This window comes from Carassius gibelio, chromosome A16 (genome assembly GCF_023724105.1).
Source record: "Carassius gibelio isolate Cgi1373 ecotype wild population from Czech Republic chromosome A16, carGib1.2-hapl.c, whole genome shotgun sequence".
Taxonomy (NCBI): domain Eukaryota; kingdom Metazoa; phylum Chordata; class Actinopteri; order Cypriniformes; family Cyprinidae; genus Carassius; species Carassius gibelio.
Window position 1 is genome coordinate 790170 of NC_068386.1, and position 22123 is coordinate 812292.

General features: G+C 36.2%; 2 protein-coding genes and 1 long non-coding RNA gene across 7 annotated transcripts in view; 2 read left to right on the forward strand and 1 right to left on the reverse strand.

Annotated features, from left to right (window-relative positions):
- LOC128030278 (leukocyte elastase inhibitor-like) overlaps positions 1-22123 on the forward strand; it is a 28499-nt gene that overhangs the window by 2795 nt on the left and 3581 nt on the right. The window lies entirely within an intron of this gene.
- Positions 1-22123, reverse strand: part of LOC128030285 (uncharacterized) — a 33986-nt gene that overhangs the window by 568 nt on the left and 11295 nt on the right. For 2 of the 3 annotated variants that reach the window (XR_008187865.1, XR_008187864.1), the window contains exon 2: positions 17335-17477. The exons of the other annotated variant lie outside the window; for it this stretch is intronic. This is a non-coding gene — a long non-coding RNA (uncharacterized LOC128030285). Of the gene's footprint in view, positions 1-17334; positions 17478-22123 lie in introns of those variants that run through there. 3 annotated transcript variants of the gene reach the window in all.
- On the forward strand, positions 15150-17655 carry LOC128030279 (leukocyte elastase inhibitor-like). 2 transcript variants are annotated; one of them, XM_052617766.1, is made up of 7 exons: positions 15150-15190; positions 15290-15533; positions 15709-15885; positions 15955-16072; positions 16187-16329; positions 16436-16603; positions 17182-17655. In XM_052617766.1, exons 2-7 carry the CDS (start codon positions 15300-15302, stop codon positions 17584-17586), a joined length of 1245 nt encoding a protein of 414 aa, XP_052473726.1. In that variant the 5' UTR covers positions 15150-15190; positions 15290-15299; the 3' UTR covers positions 17587-17655. The 2 variants fall into 2 exon arrangements, with proteins under 2 accessions (XP_052473726.1, XP_052473725.1); XM_052617765.1 differs by having other exon boundaries at positions 15155-15190; positions 15282-15533.

The following is a 22123-nucleotide window of genomic DNA, read 5'->3' on the forward strand; positions in this document are numbered from 1 at the left end:
GGCTATTTTATCCCTCTTTTGGTACAAATTACATTATTGTTAAAATGATAGCACATACTATTTTTTTTTTTTTTTTTCATCCGGCATATATTAACAAATTAAAGGTATTTCACAGTGACCTCTATTTTTAACAATCAGCTGTACATTATTGGGTTTTACACTATGTATTTATCAGTTTCGTTGTTTCAATGATTTTTTAAATTTAAAAAAAAAAAATTGCAGTTACTGTATTTGTTTATTCACCAAAAATAAAAACCGATATTCGCCTATGTGGCACTGAGCTGAATGTATGGTATTATAAAGCGAACGATACAAATACTGTTGGCATGTATTTGAGCCCAGTGCTGCATTTACAGAATGGCAGGAATAATAAAGAAAAAAAATAGTTTATTCTGACAGCGTTGTATTATCTGAATTAAGTGCATTTTAAATTATATGCTAGTGTGGTAATAAAAAGAATTTTAATGCAAATGGGAAACAAGATTATTCTGAGTGTCTATTACTAAGTGCATCTACTGTAGCTCCACCCTCTATGTAACATGTATTTATGATCCAATGCAAAAATACAGTATGTACACTGTAAAAAAAATAATTAAATTAAATATATATGTTATAAAAAATTTTAAATATGTTTTGCAATAAAACACTATTTAGGCTTTTGTACTTTAAAATTATAGGTTTCAATGTTACTTTATATTTTTTTTTATCTGCCAGCTGAGATATGTTACATAGTATCACTATATATTTTTCACAAATTGAATGTGTTTCTATACGTTTTCTTCCTGTCTCTGTGATCTTTTGGTCTCTAGATGTGTCTTCTTCCTTCTTCCATGCAATCAGTATTTTTATCACCTGTAGAGTTTTGATCACTACATGAGCAGCACTGAATGATGTGCACTTCCCTCATGTTTAAAGTGAAGTCGGGTCGCACATGTTGACCAGAGCCAGAGCCACATCAACAAAAGATGCTCCTCTTTATAGAGCATGTCATCATGGTGAGTCTGGTCAGAGCGTTTATTTTTACATCCACCAGCGCTGATGGGTGTTTCTGATCAGATCAGCTTTATACGCACACACAGCTAGCGGTTTTCACACTTGATTTAAAATTTTTTTTTAATTATTATTACACTATTATTTATGTATTTATTTATTAATGTTTATTTTTTTTTTAAATGTGATCTTTAGCTCTAACAAACTATCCCATATCCGATACAATTTATATTTATGTGCAAAGTTACAATAATTACAGAATTTATCACAGAATCACTTCTAAACCCTCCACTGATACAGTAACGTTACATCAGACCTTTTAAACCTTAGACTTGAGCAAGAAAATGTTCACATGAATTCATTTATTGAATATTTACAAAGTTTTCAGGATTGAAAATCCTAAAAAATAATCTACTGTACATTGCATTTTGGTTCACAGATCTGTTGCAGTAAAGCCGAACATGTTTCATGTCAAATCAAACTTCAAAAATGTTGACACAAGTTTTAGGTAATTATTCCTGTCGCTACAAAAAAACAGTTGAACCCCTGAAGTAACAAGCTCTACTTCCATAAGGTTTCTCTTCGAAGTGAAAGTTGCTCAGGCTGTCCATGGAGGGGCAGAAACTGTAAAATATCTTCATGTGTGGTCCGAGGATGAAGGAAAGTCTTGGGGATTGCAACAACATGAGTAAATAATGACAGAATCTTAATTTTAAGGTGAACTATCAATCCCTTTAATACCAGATTGTTTCTCAAAGTCAAAGACTATTATAAGTTTTAAACACGCACACATTTTTAATCATCTTTGTGCTTCACATTTTTTAAACAGAACAGAACGCAGTTGGTATCAAGACAAAACATATTACTGTGATCTGTGCAAACACCCGTCCGTCATTACAAACACACACTGCTTGTGTTTCTAGACATTATTAATGCCATTGAGGCAGTTCGTCTCAGATTTTGGCCATATGTATTTTTTAAGAACATCTTTGAAGGATTCATCAGTGCACGTTATTCTAAAGGAAAAGAAAAGAAAGCCTTTCAAAACCAGATCCTTTGATTCCTGATGGGTAAAATCACACCTTAATGAATCCTCATTAGATTAGAGAAGTAAAATGGCATGTTTCATTTTGACGTTAAACAGGACTTCAGTTTCTGAATCTTTGAGAATTGCAAGAATCTTAAATAGAGCTGCAAGCAGCAATTAAGGAGCCAAACACAACAAAATGAGGACTCAGCAAGGCAGCAAGCATCAGAACAACTGCAATGAGTAATTTAAAGATCCCTTTAGTCAAAATGGCAAAAAAAATCTAATGCAGTCACTAGTATTATGATGCAATGGATTATCGCTTCTGACCAGTAGGTGACGCTGTGACCACTGTGACCAAATTGATGTGGTGAGGTCAGTGAGATGAAAAATACTCACATAAAGCTTGTTGTCAATATGTCACAAAAACACACAAAGAAGGTGTGAAGATGATCCAAGTCAAATTTGGTAAAAATCGGACCAATTGTCTAGGAGGAGTATGGCTATTAGCATTTTTTACATTTAATTTTATTCAGATTTTTTACCACAAGGTGGCACTGCCCCAAAAGTTTTTGGAGTATCTTCAGGGCATGGTGTCAAAGATGCATACCGAGTTTTGTGATTTTACGACAAAATTGAGAACAATAAAAATGGCCGACACCCAAAAATAGCTAGTTATGGGGTATAATTTGACTGTCGCACCAAATTAAAAGTTAACAGTTTTGTGATTTTTGGACATGCTATTTGACAAATTTGTTGCATGTTATATAAGAATGGTTTGACTATTCGACTTGAATTCCATAAACTTTTTCAAATTTCCTGTAAACTGGAGCAACAGCCAAAGAGGATTTCAAAAAGAAGCAGGTTTTTAGAAAAAATTAAAAATGGCGGGAAAACTTTTTAGATGGAAAATGACATCACAGGGTGCCATCGAATCAGCATGAGCCGAGGAATTAAAAAAATGTTTTTATGTTAAAGGAATTCAAATTTTTTCAGTGAAATTTAAAAAAAAAAAGTATTTTTGCTTTTGCTAGACTTTACGGTTCAAAAGTTATGAGCGTAAACATAAATGGAAATTTTAGCTAGTGTAACTAGTGTTTTCTTTCATTTAATTCTTCAATTTTCTTTACTTGGTCTCAGAAAAGTCTTAAACCTGCCTTCAGAGGACTTGAAGAAACCCTGATATGCAGGATTTGAGCATTATTCGTGGATCAGAAACCATGTTTAAGCGAGATTGTGTTGAAATGTGACTAGTTTTAGAGCGTATTTCAGTATTTGGATCAGAAGCTGTACTTGCATGTCTGAAAAAAGCTGTCCGGAGATGACTGCCGAGACATTATTTCTGATATTTGCTCATCTGCCTACAGTAAATACACAGGAAAAGTATTGCTTCTGCGTTCCCTCAATCTCAGACACGCTCTTCTTATGTGCATTCTTACTATTGAACTTGTTTATTTTGTTTGAATGTACACACTAGCAGTCTGTAAACCGTTTTGAATTTGCACTATATATGTTCATGTATTATTAGTAGTGTTATGGTAATTGTTGTTCAATGGAGAATTTCCTAAAGCTAATAAATCTTTCTTGGCAACAGGTTCTGTTGGTTTCTCATCAGTTTTGCCATCTGATTCATTCATGATCTGTTGGAGAATGACATGATTTTATTGAAATAATGATGTGGTTGTATATAGATGTCGTATTAATGACTGAGCAGGACTCAGAGTCTAGAGGTTTCTCAAAATCAAATCTTTAAAGAACCATTAGTGGTTCCACACTCTTAAAATTGATCTGTGATGCTACAGAAGAGCCATTATTTATCTCCTTCATAAAACAACCGTTTATTTCAAGATTTCATAGAAACATGTCTGTAGATTTTTTACCGTTTGTGCAATGGAATAGATTCCATGCATGGTAAAGCTCTACATGCTCCCTCGATGCCAATGAAGCAGCTTATTTATTTTTTGTGAGATAAACTGTTTACCTGTGAAGCATTGGTGTTTGCTCCCTTGTTGTTTGTTAGTTTGTGAGCGCCTGTAATCGGGGATTCAGGGTGGATTTAAACCTTATTTCCTGAAATAATAAAACTCATTCCGCTTTCGCTTTGAAAGTACTTTTTTTAATGATTGAGCAAACGATTATGAATGACACAGATCCCTGTCCATGATTGCAAATGCGGTTACTTCTGTTCACGCTTAAACGACTTCCTATTACACTCAAAATTCACGCGCATCTGAAATCACTTGTGTGTGTGTGTGTGTGTGTACACAAATAATGCATATGTTTTTCTTATCTGAACTGTATGCGTTAGTAAATGTTATTGTAAGCGTGCATCGAGTTTATATGTACGTGCGAGTGTCTGTAGGTGTATGCACGCGTCAAATTTATATGTAGGAGTTATCCACAAGTGTGTTTGTATAATGCTAATATGTTTTGGTATCGATTTCATATTAGTGTTAATGTGTATTTTATATATGTATTTTGGAACATCCTGAAGAATGCATGTATGTGTGAGTAATTTATAGGTGTATATGCACGTGTTTTATGTATGTATTGATAAGCGAAGTTTGATTTAAATCCTACACGGCGCATCATCCCTTCTTTTTCTTCATCCGACACAATCCTCCAACAGCATTTTGTTTCACGGAAGTTTCTGTTCTCCTTGAAGATAGTAATGATGGAGTGATGATTCAAGCTGCATGTGTTCCTCTAATAATTATTTAATAATTTAACATTTTTTATAAGTCTATTTAATAATTGAGTGAAATTGTCTGTATGTGTTTACTTCAAAAGCAGTGAGTCTTGAGTTCTAAAACAAAACAGGCTACAAACCAATCACACACAGCACAACCCAGCAAACATTTGACGTCAGAGAGACGTTCAGATCATGTCTGTATAACGTCGGTTAGTTCAGAACCACTTTTGGAAGCCTTCAGGACGTGCAAAACTGGTCCAGTGTCTGAACGTCTGAGCGAGACCCTATTTGTACGTCCGTGGACGTGCAACACTGGTCCAGTGTCTGAACGTCTGAGCGAGACCCCTTTTGTACGTCCGTGGACGTGCAACACTGGTCCAGTGTCTGAACGTCTGAGCGAGACCCTTTTTGTACGTCCGTGGACGTGCAACACTGGTCCAGTGTCTGAACGTCTGACCGAGACCCCATTTGTACGTCCGTGGACGTGCAACACTGGTCCAGTGTCTGAACGTCTGAGCGAGACCCCATTTGTACGTCCGTGGACGTGCAACACTGGTCCAGTGTCTGAACGTCTGACCGAGACCCCATTTGTACGTCCGTGGACGTGCAACACTGGTCCAGTGTCTGAACGTCTGACCGAGACCCCATTTGTACGTCCGTGGACGTGCAACACTGGTCCAGTGTCTGAACGTCTGACCGAGACCCCATTTGTACGTCCGTGGACGTGCAACACTGGTCCAGTGTCTGAACGTCTGACCGAGACCCCATTTGTACGTCCGTGGACGTGCAACACTGGTCCAGTGTCTGAACGTCTGACCGAGACCCCATTTGTACGTCCGTGGACGTGCAAGACTGGTCCAGTGTCTGAACGTCTCAGCGAGACCCCTTTTGTACGTCCGTGGACGTGCAAAACTGGTCCAGTATCTGAACGTCTGATCGAGACCCTTTGACTCCATTGTGAAAAAGGCCCAGCAGAGGTTGTACTTCCTTCACCAGCTGAAGAAGTTCAACCTGCCGCAAGAGCTGCTGAAACAGTTCTACTCCAACATAATTAAATCTGTCCTCTGCACTTCAGTAACTGTCTGGTTCAGCTCAGCTTCTAAATCTGACCTCAGAAGACTACAGAGGTTAGTCCGGACTGCTGAGCGAATCATAGGTACAACCCTCCCTCTATTCAAGAACTGTTCTCATCCAGAGGGAGCAAAAGGGCTGGCAAAATCACTCTGGACCCCTCTTATCCAGCACACTCTCTCTCTGAACTGCCATCTGGTTGAGGTTACAGAGCTCTGAGCACCAGAACGACCAGACAATGGAAAAGTTTCTTTCCTCAAGCAATCCATCTGTTAACTTTACAATAAATGTGTAATACACAACACTATATATACATTTATTTATTTAGCACACATTATTTACATTTCCTTGCATTTTTACTAACCTGTACACATATCTTAATTGTTTGTATATCGTGTATTATTTCTTTCTTTCTTTCTTTCTTTCTTTCTTTCTTTTTTGGTTTAAATATTTTTTGTATGTATTGAAATTTTCTATTTACTTATTTTTATTATTTTTATTATCTGTGTCTTGTCTTGCCACTGTCATTCTGTTGCACTGTGGAAGCTTACAACAAATTCATTGTATCTGTAAACATACTTTGGGCCACATATACCCAGTATTTTCCCAAAATTGCAAATAATAAAATTTTGGTGTTTTAATACAGTCAAATTTAAAGCAAATTTCATCATTCCAGCATTAAATATGTTTGAAGGTCAAGATACATTTTAGTCTATCTTAAATTTTTTAAGAATGGTTGTTTGAAATCTTATTGTTTATGTGTCACATAAAGCAAAAATTATATAAATGAATGCCCATAAAATGGGTGTTAACTTTAACTTTCCATCAATCACAAGATTTGTATTTGCACATGTTAAGCTTACAAAATGTAAATAATAATAACAATATCAATAATAATAATAATTATATATATATATATATATATATATATATATATATATATATATATATATATATATATATATTTACACACACACACATTGGTTTTGGTGAAAAGTGTGTTCATCCCATAGACGTAATGGTTTTTATACTGTACAAACTGTATATTGGCCCTAACCCTACACCTAACCCTAACCCTCACAGGAAAGTGCATTTTTATATTCCAAAAAAAATAAACAAAAAACGAATAAGTGTTTTGAAAAATTATGTCCTCATAAGTCACCCTTTTCTTAAATGTGTCCGATATGTCACAATAACAAGAACACACACACACACACACACACACACACACACACACACACACACACACACACACACACACACACACACACACACATATACTTTACACAGAATTGGTAAATATTTTATTTCGTTGGACTCTCAGCAGCTTGCACAACTCGAAAAGCCTGTTTCTTTCGAGGGCAATATAATATTTTTTAATTTTTTTTTAATGCTATAAAACATTTTTTTTTTTCTGAAAATGTACATTTCATGGATAGGAAATTTGGCCATTAAAAGAAAATACAAATAAAATATTTTTAAAAAGTGTGGGTATGTTTTCGTCAACATTATCAACAATAAAATAACATATATTTCGACCCCCGCCAAAAAAAAAGAAAAAAAAAAAAAAAAAAGAAAGAAAGATTTATAGCAGTGCCAAAATAAATAAACAGCATCTTCTGCTTAGCAGCGTATCGAAATGGATTCATAATCGCCACGGCAGTGACGTCACACGTAACTTCAACTGAACGTTTATCCTGCAGAAGAACGATTGAGATGTTGCATCGCTGACATTGCCGTGAATTTGAATCCAGTTCAAATAAAAAGCAAACAGGTAAGTAAAACCAATACATTTCGTGTGTTTTCCAGTTAAGTTTAGATGACATCAGATGTCGATATCTGAAAATACTTTTTAAAAAGTAGGTCATTTTGCCCGCGCATGCCAGGCCCATCACATTAACACAAGCAAATACCCCAGCCTGATGTCTTCGTGACAGCATGTTTTAAAACAATATTTTTACTCTGCATATGGTAATAACCATTTGGGGTTAAACTTCCATGATACTTTGCGACTGAATAATATCTGGATCGTTTAATGAATTTGTATGCATATTATTAGGACATTTTAAGGCGCATTCAGGCTTTGGCGCCAGTGGTGGAGTGCAACATTTAAAATATAAAACGCTAACGTTAGCGGTGTCAGTAATCTTGAAATGAATCTGATCTATATATTTCATTTCAGAGCGACACATCGGAGTAATTCTCATGTGATTCAATGAAGATAAAATTTTATATAATCGATTTGTAACGAATATTCTTCTTCATCTCTTTCAGGTTGAAGCACAACTGAAGGCTAAATAAGGTAAGTTTATGTTCAAGCAGAAAACCATATATATATATATATATATATATATATATATATATATATATATATATATATATATATATATATATATAAGCAAGTTACACTGGGCAAGTTACACTACATAAATGTGGATCAAGTGTCACCAAATGGGTGTAATCGGATGACATCTAATTGCAACTTAAATTGCAAAAAATAAATAAAAATAATAATAATTGTGTGCATTTTGTTAATAAACTGCAACCAAATCGAATGTAATTGGAACTAGTTTGGTTTGAGCACATCTAAAAGCATGGCTTATCTAAAAGCATGGCGAAATAGGAAGGCAGAAATGGACCTGTTTCTGCATTCTGACACTGATGATGACCATGAATGTCAGAGATCAGTGACTGATAGATCAGCCTGTGGATTACATAACCAGGCAGACACTACAAGCAATATCGAAAGTATTAATTCGACAACTGACAGTTTGACAACAGATGAATCAGACTTTGACACTGATGTGGAGTACGTGTCTTCTGACTCAGAAAAAGAAATTCTAAATGATGATGCTGAATTAGATTTTCCTGATTTAGAAGAGAACTTAAGACAATGGTCTACAAAAAACAAAACCACACAAAGATCCTTAAATGAATTATTGGCAATATTAAGAAAGCAAGGACACCTGCTACCGAAGGATGCAAGGACACTCCTTGCTACACCACGAGCCATAGGATCTGAACCAAAATGTAGTGGGCAATACATTTATTATGGGTTAGAAAAGGGAATTTGTCGTTTACTAAGTCAGACAACATTGACTCTACTGGCTGCGATCAGCTCGTGGCCTGTCAGAGCTGTAATGTGCCACTACGTGTGCAATGTAAATTAGGGGTAAGAGATTTATTCAACATACAGTTTAGCTTCACTGATTATAACAGTTGTGTTTTTGCAACGATTGAGCTTGACTGACTGCTGAGTACAGCAGAGGCAGGAATTGCACACCTGGGTTGCTTGAGTCATCCAAAATTAATAAATAATAATGGCACAAAACTTCCTACAAGAGCTATATCCACTATTACGAACAACAGAGTAATATTTGACAAATTTTATCTTTCAGATTATGAAATTGATCAAACAAAAATCTTAAAATCCTCTTTGGGGTCTTTCTCAGAGCACAGTAACAGGTCCTCTGCCATTGAATCAAGACGTACAGGGCCTCGTAGGGAAACGGACGTAAGATTTCCAATGGATATGGCAAGTAAGTTCTTAAGTTGAAACTGGTATCAAAATCACAAATATTGAATTAAACAGGACATATAGCATTAGCAGATTTAACTTACACATCTGTTTAAGGATAACAATAGCATAATTTTGATTTCAGAGTTTCAGAAAAAAGTTTTGACTAAATTGGTGGAAATCCACATGGAGGTCAGAAGGCTGGGAAGAAGCGAGCCTCCCCTTTCATCCACCCATATACAGCAGCTGGAGACAATGGAGGACTTTGCGAGAGAGGAGGAACGCCTCAAGGACAAGCAAGCCTTTGAGTCCCTGGTATGATCTGCGAGGCACACTCTGGAAATGAAGTAATTTATCAGTAATTTATCAGTGAAGCGTGTTATTGTCTAATGTTTTCTAACATGACAGGAATATTACCCCCTCTCTTTAAAGGTGTTGCAACTTGCAAGAATTGGAGGGAAAGATGTAAGGGATTGTGTCCATAGAATTCTTGACAGGTATTTTCAACAGTATCCCTACATATAGAACTTGCCAAACATGTTACATTTATTGTTTGCCAGTCGACAGAGATGTGACATATCTATCTTTGCTTATACTATACTCTCATTTTGTTCAAAATCTGCATCTATTTCTTTCTTGTGCTGAACATAAAATACGTTTTTTTTTTTTTTTTTGGAGAATGTTGGTAACCAAACAGTTGCTGTTCCACATTGACTTTGACAGCAGGAAATAAATACTAAGGAATTCACGAAGGACCAGCAACTGTTTAGTTACCCAGATTCTTCAAAATAACTCTCATGTTCAACAGAAAAAAATAAACTCATTTAGGTTTTAAACAACTTGAGAGAGGGAAAATTATGTGAGGATGATAATTTTTTGGGTGACCTATCCCTTTAATGTTAACAAAACACAAAACATATTTACTGAAGAACTTTAATTCAGTTGCTTTAATAAGAATCAAGTGTTACACAATGAAGTGTGTATAATGCTTTAGATTTCTTGGTTCAATTTCTTAAATGCTACTGCTAAATACACCTACTGTACCTAAAAACAAAGCACTGCTTGTTTTATTTGTATATTATGTGTATTTTTAATGTTGTTCTTATTTTTTAATAACAAAGACAACATAATGAAAAAGTTTTTATCTTTGGCCATTTTGGCCTAAATGTCTGACTAAGGTTTTTTTATTTTATACTGTGTTACCTTGTAAGGCTTTGTTTTTAAATTAGGGAAATTAGTTTGGCTGTACTCAGAAAACTAGCAAAATAGTAAAACCAACACAACAAAGAATCATGATAAAATCGTAATTGTGATTTCACTGAAAAATAGTTTGTTTTATTATATTATATAAGAGAAAGATAGTCTGTACTGATTTTTCGCGGAAAAACACGAGCGGCTGGAGGCGTGACGTGTGGGCGGAGCTAAAGAATCACAAGCACCAGTAGGCTTTTGCGTTGAGAGCGTTTGGAAGCTGTGACTTTACCGTGAGGAAGAAAAACATCCAAAACAAACCATGGCTAACAGTCAGATTCAGCCGTTTATTTATGATCCAGAATCAGATCCAGAGGCTGAAACTGAACGAGAGCAGCAGCAGCAATGACTCGCTCCGAGCGGGGCTCGAACCCGGGTCTCCGGCATGGGAGGGGACGCACTAACAAGGAGGCAGAGATATTTGAAGCAGTTTTACTCACCGCCTGCGGTTCCAACACACGATCGTGACCCTTTTTCGTTGGGATTGCATCATCCTTAAGAAATAAACAATGTGCAAATCCGTTGTCAAACTGGGCCTTGTTTGTAAAACAAGCATCTTCGAAATGCAGGGAACAAACACAAACACTTGCACAACTCCGTTGATGCTCTGTAAAAATAAACTCCATCCACTGGTCCCTTAATGCTGTTTCTCTTTTGGTAATCTGTGCAGGGTTGTCTTGCCAAAAACACACTTCTGACATTCCGCGACGCTCTCGCTCTGATCAGCGAATGCCTGTTGTGCTCTCACTCAGTGCTCTGCTATACGGGAGCGCTCTCTTCCGGCAGAAGTGCCTCAGGACCCATATAAGGAAATTCCGCTCCATCTAACGTCACACAGACGCATACTCGAAAAAAAGTTTCCGAAACTTGTGACAAACCGGAAGGAGTTTTTTTGGAACAAAAATACTCCTTCAAATGTACAACTTAATTTTTGAAACTTTGTCTATGTTTAGCATGGGAATCCAACTCTTTAACAGTGTAAAAAACTCAATATGCATGAAATAGCATTTCACCCCCCCTTTAACCACGATGGAGAGGAGGAGCACTACAGTAAAACCATCCCTGCTATTTAATCTGTTTCAGTTGGAAATATGTCACTGTACTAAAATGAAGTCAGCAGCGAATTCCAGTTCACACAGACTTTAATTATCTGAAATGCAATCACTGCATAGAAACCTGATGTGGAAGTTAAAGAGGATGGGGTTTGACAGGTTTAGGGACAGATGAAGGGAAAGCATGTCATTAGAGCTATCAAATGGTCACCTCCCAGAGGTTTGTTTAATCGATATCAGAAAACTACAGTGTCCAAAACCACATCCTTAGATTCCACTCTTAGCACACTCCCCCATGCTATAGCTGTAGATTGTAACACACATGTAATTTTTAATTGGTGCATTTGTTTCTTTAGGCTCTTTACCAACCGGTTGATGGCCAAATTCAATATGAAGGGGAAGGGAAAGAAGCAGAAACTGCCTCTGGAGATGACTAAAACCTATGAAGCAATCAATGGTACTCAGCATTTTCCCCATGTCATTTAAGTTTAACACCAACTCGCTCATATTCACTACCTAATCTTTTTCTAAAAATGTTGCAAATATCACTGTAGTCTCTTGATAGAATTTTATTAAATGAATTTTTTTTTTGCTTGAATGAGAATATTGGAGACAGCGGGTCAAGCAGAAAGCTATATGATGCATTAGAAAGTATTAATCAGCCATGGCCACTTGATATTAATGTTATTAGTTTTGTGTTCTAGTCCCCCTTCGTTGAGTCAGAGTCTACTAATTGAGCCGAGATGAGCAGTGTTTCCTATAAGCTGCAATGGAGAAATGATATACAGTGCACAGGACAGACACAAAAAATTGTTTTAAAGCAATTTGATTGAATTCTATTAAATGTGAAATTACTGCAATGCTTGGACAAACCTCTATATAGTGTGCGTCACTATACAGTTAAAACCATTACAACAATGTCTTAAATATTTAAGAATTATTTATGTTAAATTGTGATATTGTAATAAATGGGGGGAAGTCGTGGATTATGGTTAGAGCGTCGGACTCCCAATCCAAGGGTTGTGAGTTCGAGTCTCGGGCCGGACGGAATTGTGGGTGGGGGGAGTGCATGAACCGCTCTCTCTCCACCTTCAATACCACGACTTAGGTGCCCTTGAGCAAGACATCGAACCCCCAACTGCTCCCCGGGCGCCGCAGCATAAATGGCTGCCCACTGCTCCGGGTGTGTGCTCACAGTGTGTGTGTGTGTTTAGCTCCAACCCTTAAAAAAAAAATCTCACCTGCCTGTAGCCAAGCCGACATCAGGCCATTGGCATTCATTTTTTTGGGCTAGTTTGTTTGGTGTGCTCACATCACTGGTAGTTTGTCTGGTTCAACATGTTGAATCGACATTGGGACAATCGGTGAGAGAGTACTCTGATTGGACTGTTCTAATGTTACGTGAATTCCAATATGCAAATATTTTCACAACAACATGAGCCGCTTATAAGGAAGAAAGTTATCTGAATAAGTGAAAGTCAAAATGCTAAGCAAGCGCTGCTTTGTTTTTTATTTCATATATCTGTGTATCTTGTATATTTTTGTTTCAGTTTCTCCTTTTAAATGATGAATATACTATTGATAGCTGCTGTTGTCCAGACACTGCCGAAGTTGGCTTGGTGTGTCACGGCCTTAAAAGACTTTTACAGACTGCAATTTTATAATGTTATTTCAAATCACACCCTGCAAAATAGTTTGAGGAAAGCAGTTTTAAGTTTTAGTATCATGTCGCGTTGATCAACATGATTTTTTATTTAGCTTTTTATTAGCTGGTCGGTATACCTGGTTAGTAGCAGCAAACACATTGTGTGATCAGGCTGAATTTCTGACACTGTCAGAAAATTATCGTAGGCTACCTTTTGTCACAATACCATGACAGACGTTTTTTAATATCTCTCACTTTATGACACAAGGTAGATGCCACGACCATAGATTTTGACGTGATTGTTTCAGGATGGTAATCTTTCACTTTCATTTGTCTATTTGAAGTAATTCATTTATTTACATTTTTGTGTTTGTATTATTTAGTTGAAAATAAATACTCCATTTTAATTTACCATTTTATTTTTAGTGTTTGTCTTCCATAGTGATTTGACATCTTTACCTGACACATTTTTTCCAGCTGGATGGATGTTAATGTTAATTTAAAACCCTGTTATATATTTAAATTTATGAATATCTCTGAGAAGTATACAAAACATTTTGTCTGCAAATAATGCTTATATTTCTGTATTTACCCACTTAAACATATTAATAAGTTGCCTGTAAATGCCTTTGTTTTCTTTCCACATTTTTGTGATAATGTTTTCACATAAAAAATACTTAATGAACATGCAAACTGCAATTAAATGTACAATTGCAATGTACACTGGTTTTCTTAACATATTTGTAATTTTTGTTTTTGTTCAAATCTTGCAGCTGCAGTGATGAAATGGGACAAAGATGCTACAGAGGCTACAATAAAACATCATGCAGCAGAGCATCTTAAACATGCACCAGGGAGGAAGGGAGCTGGAGGACATACAGGGGTGGAAACTAATTAAGGACTTTTGGCATTTGTGTTTATTTCCCATTTAAAAGACTTTATACCCCCTTCCTCTATGCTGATTTCAGGCAAAATATATTAGTCTTGGGGGATTTGTTTGTTTGTTTGTTTTTATAATTTTTTTGATATTTTTTTTTTTACTTGCGTTAAATTTAACTATTAGAATTTTGTTTTATCAGCTTGTTAATATTGCTGAAAAACTCATTAAAGATGGTTAAAAAGTAATCTCTTGTAATTTTTTTCTGTCATTTTTTTAATAGAGTAAATTAATGTATTTCCAGTTGTAAATAAGGCTAATAAAATGTCTTTGCTCACTTATATGTCTATATGTCTAATACTGAACGCTGAACAGACATCTAAAAAAGACGTCGTAAAAACTTTCATTCTGGCTTCTCAGTGGACGTCTACTGAACGTTCACTATGTATGTCACTTGGACGTTAATACTGAACGCTGAACAGACGTCTAAAAAATACGTCGCAAAAACTTTCATTCTGGCTTCTCAGTGGACGTCTACTGAACGTTCACTATGTATGTCACTTGGACGTTAATACTGAACGCTGAACAGACGTCTAAAAAAGACGTCGCAAAAACTTTCATTCTGGCTTGTCAGTGGACGTCTTCTGAACGTATGACAAAGACGTTAATTCGACGTCTTTTGGACGTGTCTTTGCTCAGTGGGAATCATCAGACACGCAATTACAATTCATCTTTCTTGGATTCAGGTTTTGTTTCTTGCACCTACTCACTCTTTATTTGATTTCAAGTTACTATACACAAAAAGTGAATTGAAGAATGAATCATAAGTGGATAGATCAGGAGTCTCCAGCCCTGCTCCTGGAGAGTAGATTTCAGCTCCAAGCCCAATCAAACACACCTGAACCACATCATCAAGGTGTTTAGGGCTACTTGATAATTACAGACAGGTGTTGGAGCTGAAGTCTGCGGGAGCAAGGTTTGAGATCCCTGGGATAAATAAATCCACTCTTTTTAGAAACAATTTTATGTGGAAGACCAGGACTGGGATTAAAACGAGCTGTTTTGAGGGTTAGGCATCATTTATTAGACTGACACTAATAACTCCTCATTTCCTCTGATTGTTCGAGGTGATGCTTTTACTGGTCTCTGTTTGTTAAAGGTGCATAGAGTAATCAAGATGTGTCCATCTTCAAATCTGCTGTTATTGAAGCTACTACTGCTGTGTCTTGCTCCGCTTGTGAATATGGAGTGTTTATCTGAAGCAAACACACAGTTCTCTCTAAACCTGTTCAAGAACATCAGTGAAGGGAACCCCTCAAAAAATGTGTTCTACTCTCCGATCAGCATCTCCTTTGCTTTCGCCATGGTGTCGCTCGGAGCCAAAGGAAACACCGCGGCGCAGATATTTAAGGTGATCTCACATTTATCTGTTCTGTGTTTGCATCTGTGTGAAGAACTAAACATGAAACATTACATTGCACAAACGGTTCCTTCTAGTGGAAAGACGTCTGTGAAAAGGGTTCAATAGATGAAGTTTTCAAATTAGTTGGATCACTTATCAATTTTACGTCAATAATGCTGACCAGGTCTTGGGTTTTACCAATCCTCCCACACACTGTGAGACTCCAGTACCTGGCGTTTCAATGGACCGAATTCATTCCAGCTTCAGCAAGCTCATGAAGGACCTGAACAAACCAGGAGCGCCGTATGTGTTGAGTCTCGCCAACCGTCTCTACGCAGAACAATCCTACCAGTTTGTCGAGGTAAGACTTGAAGCTAATAACTGCTAACACCAATTTCATTTGTGCGTCAACTGATTTGTTCAATTACAGAAATTCCTTAATGATACAATAAAATACTATGACGCCAAACTGGAGGAGGTGGATTTCAAGATGAATTCAGAGGCTGCTCGAGTCGACATCAACGAATGGGTGGAGGAAAAAACACAAGGTGAGAAACCAGGGTGATCTCATTTCAACACCTAATCTAGCACTTTAAGTTCATGTTTGGCTTCATGTCTTCGCTTCCAAGTCAATATTTAAAGCATGTCTATATGAATTTCAGAGAAGATCAAGGACTTGCTCCCACAGGGATCCATCGGTGCATTGACGAAACTGGTCTTGGTGAACGCCATCTACTTCAAGGGGAACTGGGAGAAGAAATTCCCAAAGGAAGACACCAGAGATGGACAGTTTAAGCTGAACCAGGTAAGACTTCACCAGCGCTTTTTTTTTTTTTTTTTTTTTTTTTTTTTTATTTATTTAAATAAACTTGGGAGTGATGATTTGAAAAGTGGTGACATGTGCTTTGCAGGCTCAAACTAAACCAGTGAAGATGATGAATCAGAAGGCAGAGTTTCCTCTGGCCTTCATCTCCGAGTTGAACAGTCAGGTTCTGGAGCTGCCGTATGTCGGGACGGACCTCAGTATGTTGATCATCCTCCCGAACGAGATCCAAGACAAAACCACTGGCCTTCATAAGGTGAGATTGCATGGATATGGAGTGTTTTCAATATTTTGCAATTGCTACATGAAATCTAGATGGCTCTGGCTGAAATTCAGCGTTAAACGACTTGGTACAAGGTGATTGGTTCATGCTGCATATGCCTTGTATTTAAATGGCTGGCTAACATTCACACGAGGTTCCTGCAGAACACTTTCAGAATTCCTCCACCTTCCCCAGCTCCACCTGTGTAGATCTGCTATGGGGTTACTTCATATGCTATCTGTGCAGCGGCGGTATGTCTTAAATACTCACAGCATCATATTGCCATAAGCATTTGTAGTAGCAAGCTCTTGTACTTGCTTGTAGCGGTAATCTACAACTACAGCAGTGAAGCAGATCTGCTCTGCCAAGACCAAATACATTAACATTGTCACATCCATCACCATGCTAAAATGTTCAGAGTTGTCATAATTAAAATGGACCTTTATTGAAGTTGCGGGCAACGAAACTGTTTAATATATTCTTCAATTCAATGGTTTATCCTAACACAATCAAATCAATGATTCGGTCCAAACTTAAAAATAGACGTGCATTAACACGACTCTCTTGTGCAGCTTGAAAAGGCACTGACCTACGAGAAGCTCATGGAGTGGACCGAACCCAGCAAGATGCGTCGGCAGAAAGTTAAAGTTTCTCTGCCCAGATTCAAGCTGGAGGAAAGCTATGACCTGAACCGTCTTCTGACCAGCATGGGGATGGAGGATGTCTTTAATGTGCAGAAGGTGAATCTTTCAGGCATGTCACCCAACAACGACCTGGTGGTGACGAAGGCGCTTCATAAAGCCTTTGTTGAAGTAAACGAGGAAGGAACCGAAGCGGCTGCAGCCACCGGCGTCGTGGCTGGAATAACCTCAATTTCGGAAAACCCAGTCTTTATTGCAGACCATCCCTTCCTTTTCTTCATCCGACACAATCCCTCCAACAGCATTCTGTTTTATGGACGCTTCTGTTCTCCTTGAAGAGCTTAATGATCGTGTGAAAATGCAAACTTTGTGTTTCTCTGCAAAATAAAGGCTATAGGAAATATATTTTTAGGTTGTGGTGTTTTTTTTTTTTTTTTTTTTGTCAGAACGGACTAGAGAATGGGGGGGGGGGGGGGTGTCCACTGTCTAAAACAAAAACCGAGCATTGGGTAGCTAGCCAGTTAGCATCAGCTAAAAATATCTTTCAAACAGGCTATTATAATTTCGTAGTTAAACCTATTCCTTTTTAAGATGAAACCGCCTCTAATTTTGCTGTAAGTTTATAAAGCAACTAGCTCTTTTCAGACTGGGGCTATTTTATCCCTCTTTTGGTACAAATTACATTATTGTTAAAATGATAGCACATACTATTTTTTTTTTTTTTTTTCATCCGGCATATATTAACAAATTAAAGGTATTTCACAGTGACCTCTATTTTTAACAATCAGCTGTACATTATTGGGTTTTACACTATGTATTTATCAGTTTCGTTGTTTCAATGATTTTTTAAATTTAAAAAAAAAAAATTGCAGTTACTGTATTTGTTTATTCACCAAAAATAAAAACCGATATTCGCCTATGTGGCACTGAGCTGAATGTATGGTATTATAAAGCGAACGATACAAATACTGTTGGCATGTATTTGAGCCCAGTGCTGCATTTACAGAATGGCAGGAATAATAAAGAAAAAAAATAGTTTATTCTGACAGCGTTGTATTATCTGAATTAAGTGCATTTTAAATTATATGCTAGTGTGGTAATAAAAAGAATTTTAATGCAAATGGAAAACAAGATTGAGTGTAGAGTATAGAGTGTCTATTACTAAGTGCATCTACTGTAGCTCCACCCTCTATGTAACATGTATTTATGATCCAATGCAAAAATACAGTATGTACACTGTAAAAAAAATAATTAAATTAAATATATATGTTATAAAAAATTTTAAATATGTTTTGCAATAAAACACTATTTAGGCTTTTGTACTTTAAAATTATAGGTTTCAATGTTACTTTATATTTTTTTTTATCTGCCAGCTGAGATATGTTACATAGTATCACTATATATTTTTCACAAATTGAATGTGTTTCTATACGTTTTCTTCCTGTCTCTGTGATCTTTTGGTCTCTAGATGTGTCTTCTTCCTTCTTCCATGCAATCAGTATTTTTATCACCTGTAGAGTTTTGATCACTACATGAGCAGCACTGAATGATGTGCACTTCCCTCGTGTTTAAAGTGAAGTCGGGTCGCACATGTTGACCAGAGCCAGAGCCACATCAACAAAAGATGCTCCTCTTTATAGAGCATGTCATCATGGTGAGTCTGGTCAGAGCGTTTATTTTTACATCCACCAGCGCTGATGGGTGTTTCTGATCAGATCAGCTTTATACGCACACACAGCTAGCGGTTTTCACACTTGATTTAAAAAAGAACTGGCTTCACACACACTTGTATTACTTAAATAGTGTACGTACATTTTGTTTTTTAAATACAATTTATTAAATTTTTAATTTAAAATTTTAAAATTTTTAAATTATTATTACACTATTATTTATGTATTTATTTATTAATGTTTATTTTTTTTTAAATGTGATCTTTAGCTCTAACAAACTATCCCATATCCGATACAATTTATATTTATGTGCAAAGTTACAATAATTACAGAATTTATCACAGAATCACTTCTAAACCCTCCACTGATACAGTAACGTTACATCAGACCTTTTAAACCTTAGACTTGAGCAAGAAAATGTTCACATGAATTCATTTATTGAATATTTACAAAGTTTTCAGGATTGAAAATCCTAAAAAATAATCTACTGTACATTGCATTTTGGTTCACAGATCTGTTGCAGTAAAGCCGAACATGTTTCATGTCAAATCAAACTTCAAAAATGTTGACACAAGTTTTAGGTAATTATTCCTGTCGCTACAAAAAAACAGTTGAACCCCTGAAGTAACAAGCTCTACTTCCATAAGGTTTCTCTTCGAAGTGAAAGTTGCTCAGGCTGTCAATGGAGGGGCAGAAACTGTAAAATATCTTCATGTGTGGTCCGAGGATGAAGGAAAGTCTTGGGGATTGCAACAACATGAGTAAATAATGACAGAATCTTAATTTTAAGGTGAACTATCAATCCCTTTAATACCAGATTGTTTCTCAAAGTCAAAGACTATTATAAGTTTTAAACACGCACACATTTTTAATCATCTTTGTGCTTCACATTTTTTAAACAGAACAGAACGCAGTTGGTATCAAGACAAAACATATTACTGTGATCTGTGCAAACACCCGTCCGTCATTACAAACACACACTGCTTGTGTTTCTAGACATTATTAATGCCATTGAGGCAGTTCGTCTCAGATTTTGGCCATATGTATTTTTTAAGAACATCTTTGAAGGATTCATCAGTGCACGTTATTCTAAAGGAAAAGAAAAGAAAGCCTTTCAAAACCAGATCCTTTGATTCCTGATGGGTAAAATCACACCTTAATGAATCCTCATTAGATTAGAGAAGTAAAATGGCATGTTTCATTTTGACGTTAAACAGGACTTCAGTTTCTGAATCTTTGAGAATTGCAAGAATCTTAAATAGAGCTGCAAGCAGCAATTAAGGAGCCAAACACAACAAAATGAGGAGCTCAGCAAGGCAGCAAGCATCAGAACAACTGCAATGAGTAATTTAAAGATCCCTTTAGTCAAAATGGCAAAAAAATCTAATGCAGTCACTAGTATTATGATGCAATGGATTATCGCTTCTGACCAGTAGGTGACGCTGTGACCACTGTGACCAAATTGATGTGGTGAGGTCAGTGAGATGAAAAATACTCACATAAAGCTTGTTGTCAATATGTCACAAAAACACACAAAGAAGGTGTGAAGATGATCCAAATCAAATTTGGTAAAAATCGGACCAATTGTCTAGGAGGAGTATGGCTATTAGCATTTTTTACATTTAATTTTATTCAGATTTTTTACCACAAGGTGGCACTGCCCCAAATGTTTTTGGAGTATCTTCAGGGCATGGTGTCAAAGATGCATACCGAGTTTTGTGATTTTACGACAAAATTGAGAACAATAAAAATGGCCGACACCCAAAAATAGCTAGTTATGGGGTATAATTTGACTGTCGCACCAAATTAAAAGTTAACAGTTTTGTGATTTTTGGACATGCTATTTGACAAATTTGTTGCATGTTATATAAGAATGATTTGACTATTCGACTTGAATTCCATAAACTTTTTCAAATTTCCTGTAAACTGGAGCAACAGCCAAAGAGGATTTCAAAAAGAAGCAGGTTTTTAGAAAAAATTAAAAATGGCGGAAAAACTTTTTAGATGGAAAATGACATCACAGGGTGCCATCGAATCAGCATGAGCCGAGGAATTAAAAAAATGTTTTTATGTTAAAGGAATTCAAATTTTTTCAGTGAAATTAAAAAAAAAAGTATTTTTGCTTTTGCTAGACTTTACGGTTCAAAAGTTATGAGCGTAAACATAAATGGAAATTTTAGCTAGTGTAACTCATTGTGTTTTCTTTCATTTAATTCTTCAATTTTCTTTACTTGGTCTCAGAAAAGTCTTAAACCTGCCTTCTGAGGACTTGAAGAAACCCTGATATGCAGGATTTGAGCATTATTCGTGGATCAGAAACCATGTTTAAGCGAGATTGTGTTGAAATGTGACTAGTTTTAGAGCGTATTTCAGTATTTGGATCAGAAGCTGTACTTGCATGTCTGAAAAAAGCTGTCCGGAGATGACTGCCGAGACATTATTTCTGATATTTGCTCATCTGCCTACAGTAAATACACAGGAAAAGTATTGCTTCTGCGTTCCCTCAATCTCAGACACGCTCTTCTTATGTGCAATCTTACTATTGAACTTGTTTATTTTGTTTGAATGTACACACTAGCAGTCTGTAAACCGTTTTGAATTTGCACTATAGAGTTCATGTATTATTAGTAGTGTTATGGTAATTGTTGTTCAATGGAGAATTTCCTAAAGCTAATAAATCTTTCTTGGCAACAGGTTCTGTTGGTTTCTCATCAGTTTTGCCATCTGATTCATTCATGATCTGTTGGAGAATGACATGATTTTATTGACATAATGATATATATATTATTATAATTTTTTTTTTTTTTTAATCAGAAACTAGCCTAAACTTTTTGTGTTAGCTATACCCTGTATAAATTATAACAGAATGGTCTATTTATAACAACACAACACTGTTTTGAAACGTAATTGGAGTATTTAAAATAACCCTGATTTATACTTTAGCGCGTTCATATATTTATTTAAACACTTTAGCATTATTATAGTATTCCGATCTTCGTCTTAAATACATTTGTAACAACAAAAGAGCGCGTATACCGTTGCTAAAATACATATCCTATTCTTTTGATCTCAATACTTTTTGAAATTGTATTACTTTAATAAGAATATATTTTAAAAAGTCCCATCAGCCTTTGTTGTTGTTTTTTTAGGTTACTTTAGAGCGTCTTTGCCATGAAATATTTATTAAAATAAACAAAAATATT